The sequence below is a fragment of the Saccoglossus kowalevskii genome, chromosome 2 (assembly GCF_978046115.1).
Source record: "Saccoglossus kowalevskii chromosome 2, keSacKowa6.1, whole genome shotgun sequence".
In the NCBI taxonomy this organism is placed as follows: domain Eukaryota; kingdom Metazoa; phylum Hemichordata; class Enteropneusta; family Harrimaniidae; genus Saccoglossus; species Saccoglossus kowalevskii.
The window spans coordinates 24,675,598-24,689,923 of NC_140642.1; the positions used below are offsets into that span (position 1 = coordinate 24,675,598).

The window sequence follows — 14,326 nt, forward strand, 5'->3', positions numbered from 1 at the left end:
CCAACAATTTTGTTGATTAAATTTTCCAGTTGGCCACCGACAACTTGGTTGCCAAAGGAAATAAAACTTTGAGAGCTTGAACTTTAGTAATCTGAGGCTACTTATTGGGTTAAAATACCAAATTCTAATGCTTTACATAATTTGTATATCACAAGTCAGTCAGGTGATACACTGAAAGCCCTTGTGGCCACAGTGAATAGTGTATGTATGTATAGATCAGCTCACCCCTAACTACTAATTACTTAGCTGTTGCCTTTTTGTGATTTCCAAATTAGTTTACTGCACAAAAGTAGTCTGCACTTTCCTCTAGAAGATTGGGACAAAAATAGCCAAATTTTGTGAGTAAAAACTGAAAATTGACTCAAATTTTGTCTGTTGGTTCCAAAATTAGGGTTCATTTCCAGAAAAAAGAGCGAAAAAATTCGGATGAGAAAGTCTGGTGGTGAAAAGGTTAATAGAGCCCAGACAAAATCATTACTACACCACAATATGTATGCAAATTCATGTGTTGATAATTGACAACTACATGAATATTTAATTTTGTTTGCTATAATTAGTCCTAAATCATCGTTTTTTTGTTTCTTTTTGTAGTTGATTTGACCTATCAAGTTCACCATGGTTCATTCAGTGAAGAACAACAGGAAGTTGTAATGCAGAGTTTGATGCTTATGTTCTGTGCCACACATTCAAAGGTAATAATCTGATCATGGTTACCGTGTAGTAACCATGGTCCGATGTAGTGCTGCTGTAGCTCACATTGCGTCACTGTATTTCTAGTAAACCCTTGTATTGCCAATGTACATGTATTATGTATTGTGCAAATAATGTCAGTTGGTCTGAAAATATGAATTGGCGAGTTGTAAATAAAAAATACAGGGACTGCAATATTTTCTCTGATGGCAACATCTCTTTGGATCATTCAATGGATGAATTTCAAGCACAGCACATTATCATTAGTGTAGTAGTATATCCTATTTTCACAAGTGAATCGAGAAAAAATACAGCATGAAAGTCATAATCACTCCAAGATGTTTGTATGAATGCCTGCAAGGACAGTTCACTAGTTAAAGTTGTATCCAATAATTGGTTAATCCGGTGTTCCATTCTATTCATATGCAAATTCAGACACACTCCTTGCAGTGTTTGTGGCAAAAGCAACGAACAGAACAAAGTTCAAGAGTTTTTGTTGTACAGTTGGAGAGTGTAAATGAGTCTTGTTTACAGAATCATTTGTATCCTAATTGTAGACAGTACCAATGTTATTTCATGGCAAATGACTCAAATCTCTAGAAAACTTTGTGTTTTTCAGTACTTAGACTATGTCTTGAAGGTGATGTGTCCTGAAGCTTTAATCAAAATTCAAATGGATGTCTGTAAGACCACACATGAAGAGACAGAACGAAACATGAAGGAATTCCAAAAACAACGACTGAATGAATCCCAGATAGTTCAACCAGAGTTTCACTAAACCTTATATTAAGGTTTGAAAGCATATTTCAGCAACATTTTTGTCCATGATAAGATTGAACATTTTAAGAACTGGAAAGTCTGTATCCAGTTTCATTTTGTGAAGAATTTTGCTTTTGTCGTCTTCTGTAATTTTTGCAAGTGTTCCATTTTCCCATAACATGTTTGTGGGCTTCTGTACGCCATATTCCAGTAGCTCGTTGTAAAACTGATATGCAACATTTCTTTAATAACAAAAATAACATTCTTTCAATAAATATAAAATTCACTTTCCCAAAGTGACTGCAGTTTATTAATATCTCTGCCCCCCCCCCCAAGTCATTAACATAGATGCTTTTGTTCAAAACATAGTCTTGCTCTTTGTTTTGTCTGTCACCAGCTCTACTTTGACACTGTAATGACCTACTAACAAAATAGGTGCTTAAATGAATATTTACAGTGGTCATGTGCCGCATGATCATTTTTTTTTGTATGTTTAATCACCAGTTTGTGCAAACATTAAAGACACTATGTTAATAAAGCTTTATTATATTGTTTAAATAAATATTCACATTATTGAAACAAAGGTTCTCATTTCTTATCTTATAAATCCACTCTCGGTTTGGATTTCAAGTGTACAGTATACAACATCCTTACTTGTATATAAACCCACTATGAATTGGGGTATTTGCTAATTTACCTATTGCACCAGAAAGGCAATGGTTAATTTTTGTAAGTGGACATCCTTGTCTGTTATATACCCCAGTAATACCTGTTGCCAAGATGTTACATTTTGTCATTGTGTACATGAAAAATCAACATGTTTGTGACAAAACCTGCCAGAAAGTGCATATTTCTGCTGACCAGAAATGAATCAAAGACTCTGATATCATCTTCCGGTATTTAGGCATCCTGGTAGCCAAGCAACCAGAGAACCAAAAACAGTGTGTTTACTAGATACAACATTACTGTAATTTACATGACACAAAGTCAAATCTGTGAATATAAAACTCCCCAAAAAATGTCATTAAAGTGGTGTCTGATTATTTGACATATCTTGTTCAGAAAACAATGACTACTGTTGCAAAAAATGCAAGTTTGACTTGTGAAATTCTAATTAGTATTTCAGTCTCTTAAACAAGCAATTTGTTGCTGAAAGGTTATACACAGGTTGCTCATATGGTATGACTGCCAAGAATAGTCTCTATAGGCAGGTGATCTTTATATTAAGGTAGTCACTAACACTGGTTTGACAAAAGTCTTATCACTAATGACATTATTGTTAATTTTTCTTAATACCCATTACACAGAATATTGATTACATATAATTATTATTTTGATAATTTATGTACATGTAAATATTGTACAAAAAATGATTTATATTGCTGCAGAAGTTTTATTATTTGCTGGCCAAACAAATCAATATCATACAAATAAAAGTTACACCATTTCATTTCCATTTCAGTAAAAACTTTGTTTCACCATAGTGTAAATGTACCAATAATTATACGGTTCAGTACAGTGTGACTTATTTTCAATTTTTCCATTTGACACCCTGGAAAAGAAGGAAAAGAAAAATTAGTACAATGATTTACAACAGTAACAAAACAATTGGCCACTGTTCAATAACGATGAAACATTTTAAAACCTAGCAGTTTCATGTATTTGGTTTTTCAATTGTATCTTTTCATACTGCAACGTATTTTTGAATTGTGTCTTATATTCAGTCTTTCTTCTGCAATGCACCAGGTCATTGCAACCATATGCATTCATTATGGGACCTATAGTTCGGGTAGCAATATACACAAAATGTAAACGTAAACCCTCAAGTCAAATGTGTTTATTTCTTCAAAATTTGAATACACTCGTTTGCGATGACTTCCCTTTAAAATTCATTTTTGCCTACGCATATCTCTGCCTTTCTATCAATTCCCCAGCTCGGCTGTCGTGGCACAACCACGTGTGGATTATATACAAATGTTGACTTACTGTACTTCTGAGAGCCCTGTCCAGTTTAATCATGTCTGGACTATTGTACTTCAATTTACCACTAGTACCGTATTTCTGAAGTTGTTGTCTATCTTTCATCTGTACCAATGTATCAATCACAGCACCATGGCAGTTTAATTTATTAGCTAGTGAAAGTCTCAATTCTGTATTATCAATACACATTATATACTTGCCCATTACCTGGAAAAGAAATGGAATCATCCACAAGATTTTGCTTCATTTTTCCAAATATGTCTATTGTTGTCATGACAAATTAACAATTGAAAGGTATATTGATGCGACTTCAAACCTATCCTAATGTAATTTACTGTATAACTGAAAACTAATATTTCAAGCAAATCACTGCCTCCTCCCCAAGAACCAAGTGAATTGTTTACCCAATCATTCGTCTTTTGGAAATTGTAAGCGGTTTCAGTATGCAATAGGCAACAATGGAAAATTAGTATTGTCAGATTTCACTGTAGATTACTCACCTCTGGTGGAGCATTCATTTTGGATAAGATATCAATTACTTTCTCAAATCCTATACTGGCTTTCATCTTAGTACCACCAAACCAACCCTAATAAAGTCAAGGTGCAACAATTTACTGTGTATCATTTCAAAACAAAATCAATGAAGAGTAACAACTATTCCAAGAGCGAAAGACCCATATATGGTTAAAGCGTGGTAGTCGTCTCTCAGCACGTGTTCGAATTTCATGTAAATAAACAATGTAATTTACACGCGTTGTATATGTCGCTATGAGTCCCATATCGAACAGGAGGCGGCACGACGACTGTCGCCTTTAAAACAGTGATTTATATATGGGATTTAATATAGTCTATATTGGTCTAGTTGATATTTGATAGCACCAGAGTTTATACTCTTTCAGAAGCCTATTTATCCACAAGCTCAATTCTAAACTACTGTAAAATACTTTATTTTAGCTGGAATTAATTTTCGCTGAAAAGACATTTTGGGTGTTTTGTATTGAATTTATTTTCACTGATTTTTTAAAAGTTGAATGTAAAATATAGGATAAAAGGTATATTCGCTAGATTTTATTTTCACTGAATTATTCCTTCAGCGAAAATTAATCCCAAGCGAAATAAAGTATTTTACAGTATTTGTCCATAAGCTCATTTCTCAACTTATTATTCCTCAAATGTATATGAGCTCAATTTTCAACAATAGACCATTTTCCGTACACTGCGAGAATCACACGTTATGCGTGAAATCGAACGTAAAAACAGGACAAACAAAGGTCATAGCGTCGTAGTGGCGTCAAACATCGCGTGGGATTCGACAAACGCGAAAGTATTTTGGCGACATTTCCATGCTTAATAATGTGCTGTCCACATTTGATGATAGGCAATTTCGATTAAGTAAGGGTATTCGGAAGCAATATTCCTCTGTCGAAGATCGGCCGGTCGATGTGAGCTACGAAATAAAGAAATTCGAGTTCAAAATCAAATCGTTTGATTTTTGCGGCAGACGTTCGACGCGCGTCTTTCATGCATCTCGCGAGATCTCGCAATTGTACGGAAAATCACCTATTTACAAAACTTTGCCTACCGAGGGTTAATCTATGTATTTTTTTATAAATATTTTGATAAGTTTGAACCAAATGGACATATTTTCCTATTGGCTGTAGCTAAACATTTTTGAAGAAATCTGGAAAAAAATTAAAAAATGACTTTGGCATGCAAAGGGTTAGAAATTCACATGTATTATCTGCCCTGGCAGAGCAAGGAGCAGGATAATGATGAATCTGAAATTCATTGTACATGTGTTGAATTACACCATATATCATGTCAGTTCAGTGTAATAAAACAGTCTAATACATTTCTATATCTCCATATTACCAATATGTAATACAAATCCTGGCAATAGGATTGGTGCATGCAAGCAGATTAAACTTTTGACATCAATATTTCAAGATATTGGTAGTTTTACACAATATTTCTATTGAGAATTATAATAATTCAAATATTTCTGGTAGTTTCAGATGTCGGCTAAAAGAAGTGTATGTTTGTGATGTCATTTCAAAATCTTTAAACCTCAACTTCGTTGTTCACAGAAGCCACCCATGTCTAGTGCTGATTTTTTCATGGATTATGAAATGACCATCGTTTGGATTGACCTAAAAATTAGTAATCATGCTACCAATGCATCCCCAAAACAGATTAAATAAATACAGTGATAAATCAATAGGTTAAACTAATAGTAATTAGTGTTCATACATGAAAGGTGTCCATTTATGCAAATGAGCCAGAACGAACTACGACCTTTAATACACACTCACCAGTTACGATCACTGTCTTAGTGTTTAACCCTTACAGGTGCAAAATGGATACATAGGATAAAAAGGAAATCAAATTCATGACTCCACAATATCCAAACGTATACATTTTTATTAGTTTTTTTACCAAAGATTTGGAATAAATGAAAATTACTTAACTTGGTCAATAATTGTAGATCACTCATGAGATTTCCTCTATATACAATGTATATGTATGTATATATATTTACCTTGGCAGTTAGCATGGTTTCTATGTCTCTCCACCTTCTAAGTTTAGTTCTAGCTGTAAGTGCTGTATATAGAAACTGATTCTCTGTAAGTTTAAAATCTCTTCGCATTGAGAATGGACTTGAAATATCATTCTGGAAAGACAAAAACATAGTTCACCTATTGAAGCCTTGCACTAATAGTTTAGTATTTAGGAATAATGTTAACAAGCATTTTGCAATGCACAGTTCCTGTTGTGTACTTAATCTTAAAGACCATAAGCACATAGAAATCTGTTGTGTGTTATAAATTAATTAATAAGCGTTTTGGTGTGTGACATATAATATAACAGCAGAGTGAAAACCTGTATCTCATGTTATTTTTCACTATGGATATACACATGTTATGCATGTGACAATGAATATCAAATTTATAGCAAGAAAACAAATGACAGCATCATATCACAAATTATTAGACAGTATAAGCACATTTTGATGATTTTTTTTAGCACTAAAATTACCATGATTTGACCAATCGTGAATTGGATCGCAAAATAAATACATCCAAAGATGTATGATGATGTGTGAATTTTAGGTATGTCTAGGATACATGTGCAGATGGAGGCACAAAGGTCACATCTCCGTTTTCAGACTTTGTCCAAATGGGGACTAACAATGATATACAAATATATACACTCTTGCCGATAAACATTCAGTGCAACAACTATGTCTTCTATTTGAAAATGTTTAAATGCTTACGTCGGGTGCTTCATAGTGATACATACAACAGTAAAACAGAGTCGTAATCACAGGTAAAAATGGTAGCGTAGTCACCCTGGGAACCTCTTTAAACATTATATGTTTCCCTTCTTTTTCTAAATGGACATCAGTTTGCTGAAAAGAAATATCGCATATTGTCATTCAAACTGAAATATAGCTTATACATATAGGCTTTAATCCCTTTTCATAATATACAACTACGTACACCATATTTACAGCACTGACACTGAACTGTTACTACCAGTAATGACCTCAAACTACATAAATACAGAACAGTAGCTTGGAATCTATCCGAATTCCATGGTCTGCAAGACCTCTCTTACAATGTCAATAAGCAAAGATTATTTTATTTTATAGCTACGATATGTATTTATTTTAAAGGGTGTTGGTCGACCACAGCCCTTTAAATGCTGTAAAATACTTTATTTTAGCTGGAATTAATTTTTGCTTTTTGGGTGTTATGTATGGAATTTATTTTCACTGATTTTTGGCAAGTTGAATGTAAAATATAGGAAAAAGGGTATATGAATCATTCCTTCAGTGAAAATATCGAAAATTAATTCCAAGCGAAAATAAAGAATTTTACAGTATATCAAATTCAACATTGCACATGGGGAATTTCACATGATCTTCACAGGATTACCACTACAAAGTTGACAATATTAATAATTATTTATGGTAAATTTATGTCATAATTGCATTTTTAACCATTCAAGAGAAGTCTTGTAGATATACACGTGAAATGAGCTCTAAAGAGTCTTGAAATAACATTAAATGTGACATGTTCTACCAACTGGTCGAACCAACTCTTTCACATAATTTGTGGTTGAATAAATAATATACGGCCACTAGGTGGCGCCATAACCCAAAACTGAATAAAGACAGAATACAGTAACTGCAATAAATGCAAGAATTACACCATTACCTCTATCGCTATCTGTCTTTCTAATAACGCACAATGATCTTCCAAATAAGGTGTTGCTTCTGATAAAGATGTGTCGTGTTTGAAGTACTCCCTGTGCCAAAAAAAGATAAAATATATGGTTGATTGCAAGCATAAATAGAGAAAAAATAAAGGAGAAATAAAACAAATCTATAACATAATACCTGAATGTGTTTTTCAAATTACGAAGTCTGTCAGCGGGCATCTTGACAATTGACATTTTATAGTGCAGCATCTGTTGAAAGAAAAGTGTATCAGCTGTCACAAGGTGATGAAAACATTAAATAGTAAACAAAATTCAAATGAGTCAGACATTTTGAATCAGAACTTCAAAAACAATTATACCGGTATGTTAATATGCGCGATATAATGTAAATGTAAAGTTGTTATTAAATCCATATGTCTTCATTTTCAAACTTTCTCTGAACAGGAACTAATTAATAGGCTTACGCCTTGTTTCTATTTTAAGATTACAGAGAGCACAACTGAATATTTCAATGTGAGATGTAGTTGTACAACAGTGAACGCATCTTACCGCAGCCTCTTCAGTTCTTCCTAGGATTCTGAAAGTGATCACAAATTGACAATTTTGTTTCATTTCCATAAAGAAATATGTTTTTCTAATTGCAAAATCTGGGTAAACTGAATAAAAAATGCACTGCAAAAGTAGACTGTTTTATAGAGATCTTATTTAAGCCTATCTTTACATACCTGAGTATAGAGCCCATCTCGGATAACTCAAAGTGACACTTTAAATAATGCAGATAGTGGTTGATAGCAACAGGTCTCATGATTAATTCTGATATAAAAAACTTTCTGTGTAAAGTATTCTTCAGAAACAACACCACCTTGTAATGAACACATATCGAGTGTTGAGTTAAATATATAGAATATGTACCAATGTTACATTATCATGGAAATCTTGAAGAACAAGCTATTTTGCAGAGAATGATTTTGATGTCGTGATTCATGGATGAAGGGGTCTATATAGCCATTATTAGTTACTGTTAGCAATTAACTAAATTTTATACTCTGCAGGTATTTTGGGGTAAACATCATTGAATGTGAGTACCTGTATTTTTTATTTGGAAAAGGCTCTACATAAACATTGGGTTGAATAACCCTTTTAGTCAAAAACTTGTTTGAGATATTAATTATAAAGTACTATTTTCAAAAAAAATATTAAAACTATCTTTAAAGTTTAATAAAATTCACACACACCACATCAAACATTAGCATACACTAATGTACATTGTATATCTATAAATCAGACACCTTGAATCCACCACGCTATTCATCAGAGCGAATATTATGAATCTGATATTCAGGCAACATAACAAAAAATGGAATATTCATGATTAATACTAACAGCAGTTATTGCATTCCCATCATGCATTTCAACAGCGGCATCCAGGAGTGCTAGTTTGTCTGTTAGTGATTTATACATCTCCAATGAGCACGGATCTCCGTATATGAGTCTCTTGATGGTGTCTCGAGGTGGTAATACCGCAAATCGATCACGCTTGGCAGACTGAAACGATATAGACATGGTTTAATAAAATTAATCTATACACATATGGTAGTATACGAAAATACAGAGTCTTTGATTTGAGAGATGGTGATTAGTTTACCAGAACAAATGTTACTCTTTAAGATCATCAATGGTGGTTTGGTACATATACCGTAAAATCTGTATTGGAAGCCGCGGATTCTATTAAAATGGTACAATGCAACAGAGGGGATGCGGCTTCTATTAGAGCATCTACACATATGAGAAACAATGAATTTTTGGTTCTCAAATGTTGAAAAAAAATAGGTGCGACTTCTATTAAGGATGTGGCTTCTAATACAGATTTTACGGGTATTGTTTATAACGTAACACAGACCAGTGATCATTCCAAAGAAGAAATAAATCTGTTGTTACTACATACAATAATCTCAAATTTCATGAATTATTTCACTTTTTCAGCAGAAACAAACTAAAGATACTACTAGTATATTTACAATTACAGTATAGTTTTACATACCTCTAAAGAACGTTGTAGAAATCTGACTTCTGTCTCTAACTTTGTAATCTCAGTCAGTGTTGCCTGTCGTTTGGGTTGCGCAGCATTAACAACTGAAAGCAATGAGAAAAAAAATATACAGTCAAATGTAATCATCACATAATAAAATGAAAATAATAGCATACAGGTGAACATAATCGTCAATCATCACATAAAGAGAGAAACAGACGTGATATGCTCGGTAATACTTACTTTCAGATATTGACAGTTCATCAGAATACCCACTTACTGGTTTAGTACTACCTGAGATATAAAGACAATAATTACGTTTATCGCGTATATATATTAAAGAGCAATTTAAATCTGGGAGAGACAGTAAACCTGTTTAAACTAAGCTTTGAGTCAACTGTCATGAGCTGTTTAAACCATGCCTTGAGTCTACTCATATATTGAACACCATTTTCTAGTTCTCCATAAACTTGTCAATCAAGCTGGTAGTTTCCACAAACCAGTTGGTGATATCATTTATTTACCCAAAATGACAAAATTATTCAATAAAACAAGAGAATTGTACCTACATATCACGTACAATTTATAAATTTAAATTGTCACAAAATGAACAAATTAGTATGAGGTCACCCCAATGTATACATACAGTAAATAAGAAAGCAAGAAGTTTTCATGAAGTGTCATGTCTGTCACTGGACAGAATCATGGAAGGGTGATGACAGACAATCAGCACAGATAAAAAGCTGTAAATATTCCACTGTAAATAGTTAACATGCAATTGTCATTTGGTTACAAATGGGTATAATTTTTTATAGATTTTATTGATTAGGGATGTTTGGTACACATGGTGTGCTACGTACTTAAACTCTTGCACAACACTGTAGAATAGATAGGTGTATATTATTATTACATACCTTGACTGGAGGTTTTGGAATAATTCAAAGATGAGGAGAATGATTGAGTTTTAGCTGCTGACGATCCTAAATTCAATGATGCATGAATTGTTTTGGATTCATTCACAGATGTTGGAGGTCGGTATCTGGCTGATTTATAATCTGTAATTCAGTGATAAAATCAACATTTTAGCATAAATAGATTGTTACATAAAGAGAATGTATATGACTGTAACCAAGGTGACAGCAGCACCTATATATTGCATTTTTATTTTCAATATTTCAGCACATTAATTAAGGTTATTTCTGTAATTACAGTATTATATGAGGTTATTACGAGAATACTGCAAAGTATGCACGAAGACAGTACAGCGAGAGTATCGGCCGGCGCTCAGCAGAGGTTGATATGAGCGTGTACTGTCCGAGTCAAACCCTGGGGCAGCCACGTTTTGTTTTTTATTATTAGAGAACGCTTACATGCGTAATCGTCGTTTCATATTTGGAATTTGTGTTTTCTAATATGGTAGGATGAAAATACCCAGTGCAATATCGCAAAATTACGGCATGCTGTAACTTATGGTGTTACGGTGACAGATGTATAAAAATAATTCCATTTCACTCTGAATTCCGTAGATGTTTGCAAACATTACTGTTTACTGTGAAATCAATTTATCTCATTCTTGCTACCTTTATTGGCTCCATCCCAGGATATCACGTCAACATCGTCATCATCATCAAAATTGACTGCTTGACGAATATTCTTAGACAGCTCACTGGCTTTTTCTTGCTCTTTCACAGTCAACCAACTTCTCTGAAAAAGAAATGTACACAATGCTGATGTATTGTTTTTCAGTCCATAATAATAAATAAATTAAAGTACCGGTATATTTTATGTGACAAGTAAAACTTTGGCACTATGAAATCTGAGAAAAGCAAAAAAAAAGTTTTAAGACTCACAAATGGCGGTATCTTTACCATCCAAGGATGTCTCTTATTTTAACTGATTAATAAAACACATTTTATAAACTAAATTTATGAATTACAGCCAAACTTTCAATAAAGACTTCTCATAGTGACCACATTTGTGCATTTCCAACTCAATCAAGACAGAGAAAAATATTTTTATTTATTTCCTATATTAAAATATTTTTTGACAAATTATTTTCATATTTTTATTCACAATTTACTTTAAAAACCTCCATATAAAAACAATATATTTTCCTTAGGTACCTTGAATGGTTTCCATACACAGTTTCGACTGTACCTAAAAAATATTTCAAAATGCAAGCTCAAAAAAAAATGTGCAGGAGACCAGTGAAATTATTATAACTAATCAAATTCATAATGCAGTGTACACATTTGAACTTGATACTCACAGTGTCGTCAAATTCAGTTACATTATCTTCAAAATCAAATGGATTTGTCAATGTTTCTTTGCTGGTCTGGTTCCAGTAGGAATCATCTTTGTCTGTTGATTTCTACAATAAAACAATAAACCACCAGTTTCATAACACTCAATTACATCTTGACAGAAACAAAGATGGTGCCAATGGAGGTAGTTCTAATTTCGGGGTCTAATATGAGTCATTTAGCTGAAAGTAGACCAGTATTATTGCATGACCGGGGTGTGGTAAACTTGCATTGTACCAACAACAAAAATCATGTTTCTCGTCATTGTGTGGTAACATTCGTATTTTAATTCATTAAAAGTGTGCCCTCTATGGCAACTCAATAAAAGTGTGCCCTCTATGACAACTCAATAAAAGTGTGCCCTCTATGGCAACTCAATAAAAGTGTGCCCTCTATGGCAACTCAATAAAAGTGTGCCCTCGATGACAACTCAATAAATATGTGCCCTTTAATGACCACTTTCCCGGAAGTCGAAGATACGCTATTTCGTGTGTGCGCACATGCTGGATATAGAGTGTAATATAAACATGGACAAGGGAAATTGTACTTCTGGGTGTATCAATCGACGTCACAAAAATAAAATTTCTTCTATCAAATATCATTAATATAAATGAATAATGAAATATAATAAAACGACAGCTGTGTCTTAAAGGTAATACTAGTACCCTATTTTTTCTATTAGTGGCAATTTACCTATTTTATACTTTATCTTTTTCTAAACACAAATCATTATACATGTACGTATATATACAAACGACTCCCTTAGTGGTTGACCATTAGAACTCAGAAAGCATTTTAGAAAAACATACATATTTGTAGAGAAAAGCAAAAAAAAAAATACAGGGACATATGACAAAAAAATTAGTGGAGGCGGTAGATAATCTGCATCTACCCATCCAATGGCCAACCCTTTACTAACTGAGCGGTTGTAATTAACAAGATAGATAACCGGCATCGGCCCTAAATTGAAATGATAATTATCACTGTTACAATCGTCGATGTGGCAGCCACTTGACATCGCACAATACACACACATCATATTTACAGAATTTGCTATAACGAAATGTATGTTTATGTGACTGTCATTTCCGCATCGCCATCTATCGTAGATATCGTACAATAATCTTGAGCGACCGCGGCCGGCTTCTAAACACCATGATATTAAACACAGATGATCAGAGGGTTTTGTCGATCAGTAACAACCCATGGTCGCTAATATTACAATATCAAGGCAGAGACTAAGACTAACGAACATAAATGTACTGGCAATTGCGGGTATAAAATTGTCGTAACTAAAATACACCCACCTTCCAGGACGCCATGTTTGATGATACATGAAGTCGTTTCAACCGACACTTGGTGGCGCTGTGACATAAAAACAACAGTGTACACATAATGCACGCATAATTAATGTAAAATTGACTAATTCTAGACAAATGGCACACATTTTTTTTTTAAATACTGGAATGTTACTGACGGAGAAGAATAAAACATATTATTTAAGCCAGTGAAGAAAAATACATGATCAACAACTGAACTAAAATTACCCATGATCATTTCTGTAAATCAATCTAAATGAATTTTAGGTATGCCTATGATTATTTGCATAGTTTGTCTTTTGATAGGACGAATTAATTTCCACGTGCTCCAAAAAACACAGTTTTGACTTTACATTAAATCACAATCTGGTGTACATTTCAAAACAAAGTATACAACAGATATATTGCAAATACTCGAAATAATCTGCATTGCCTCCGTTCCTGTCAGAAATTCAACACGGGGTACAGCTCTGTCTCGATGCTATATCAGCACATACCAACTAAGCATAAGTAGCTTATTTTCTATCCTTGAAATGTGCAATGTTATCAGCTATGCATGGATACTAGCAAATTTAAATAGCAATTTCAATTGTATGTATTAATTGGTATTGTCTCCAGAAAAAAAACAGCGTAGGACAGAAAGCTAGATCGGTAGAAACTTTTATCTATATATATTTTTATAAATAAAAATAGATGTTAGAACTCAAGTTCATCAATCCAGAAATGCCATTGTGAAATCATTGTTAATTTGTTATGTTAATTAATTTATCATCAGCAAGCGCTTCATTTTGAATAAGTGGGCGGTTACAGTTGCTATGTCACGTCATGTCAGGCGGGTACGTTTAAGAACCGGTTAGTCGGTGAAAGTCATTTCTCTTATCGCAAAAATGAGATGATCTTGTCCCTCGATTTAAAAAAGACCAGTGACCGACTCCATAACAACTTTGAAGAAACAGTTGACCTAAATCCAGCTTCCTGAGCATGAAACTGTGACAATTGACAATAGTGTCATTTTAGCGAAT

General features: G+C 33.5%; 2 protein-coding genes across 2 annotated transcripts in view; one reads left to right on the plus strand and one right to left on the minus strand.

Moving 5' to 3' along the window:
- The window catches only part of LOC102804915 (uncharacterized), an 18,590-nt gene extending 16,558 nt beyond the window's left edge, over positions 1-2,032 (plus strand). The window contains exons 9-10 of the mRNA XM_085493440.1: positions 592-692; positions 1,310-2,032. Of these exons, the coding sequence (XP_085349566.1) occupies positions 592-692; positions 1,310-1,468 (260 nt within the window). The 3' untranslated portion in view covers positions 1,469-2,032. The remainder of the gene's footprint in view (positions 1-591; positions 693-1,309) is intronic.
- Positions 1,971-13,330, minus strand: LOC102806192 (spermatogenesis-defective protein 39 homolog). The gene is made up of 16 exons (XM_006813551.3): positions 13,293-13,330; positions 11,952-12,053; positions 11,263-11,386; positions 10,597-10,737; positions 9,926-9,976; positions 9,695-9,786; positions 9,037-9,198; positions 8,379-8,515; positions 8,203-8,230; positions 7,832-7,902; positions 7,650-7,740; positions 6,704-6,838; positions 5,969-6,100; positions 3,930-4,016; positions 3,436-3,636; positions 1,971-3,001 (listed from the first exon to the last, which is right to left on the minus strand). The coding sequence occupies exons 1-16, from the start codon at positions 13,305-13,307 to the stop codon at positions 2,981-2,983; spliced, it is 1,590 nt and encodes a 529-aa protein (XP_006813614.1). The 5' UTR covers positions 13,308-13,330; the 3' UTR covers positions 1,971-2,980.
- Between the last annotated feature and the right edge of the window lie 996 nt (positions 13,331-14,326).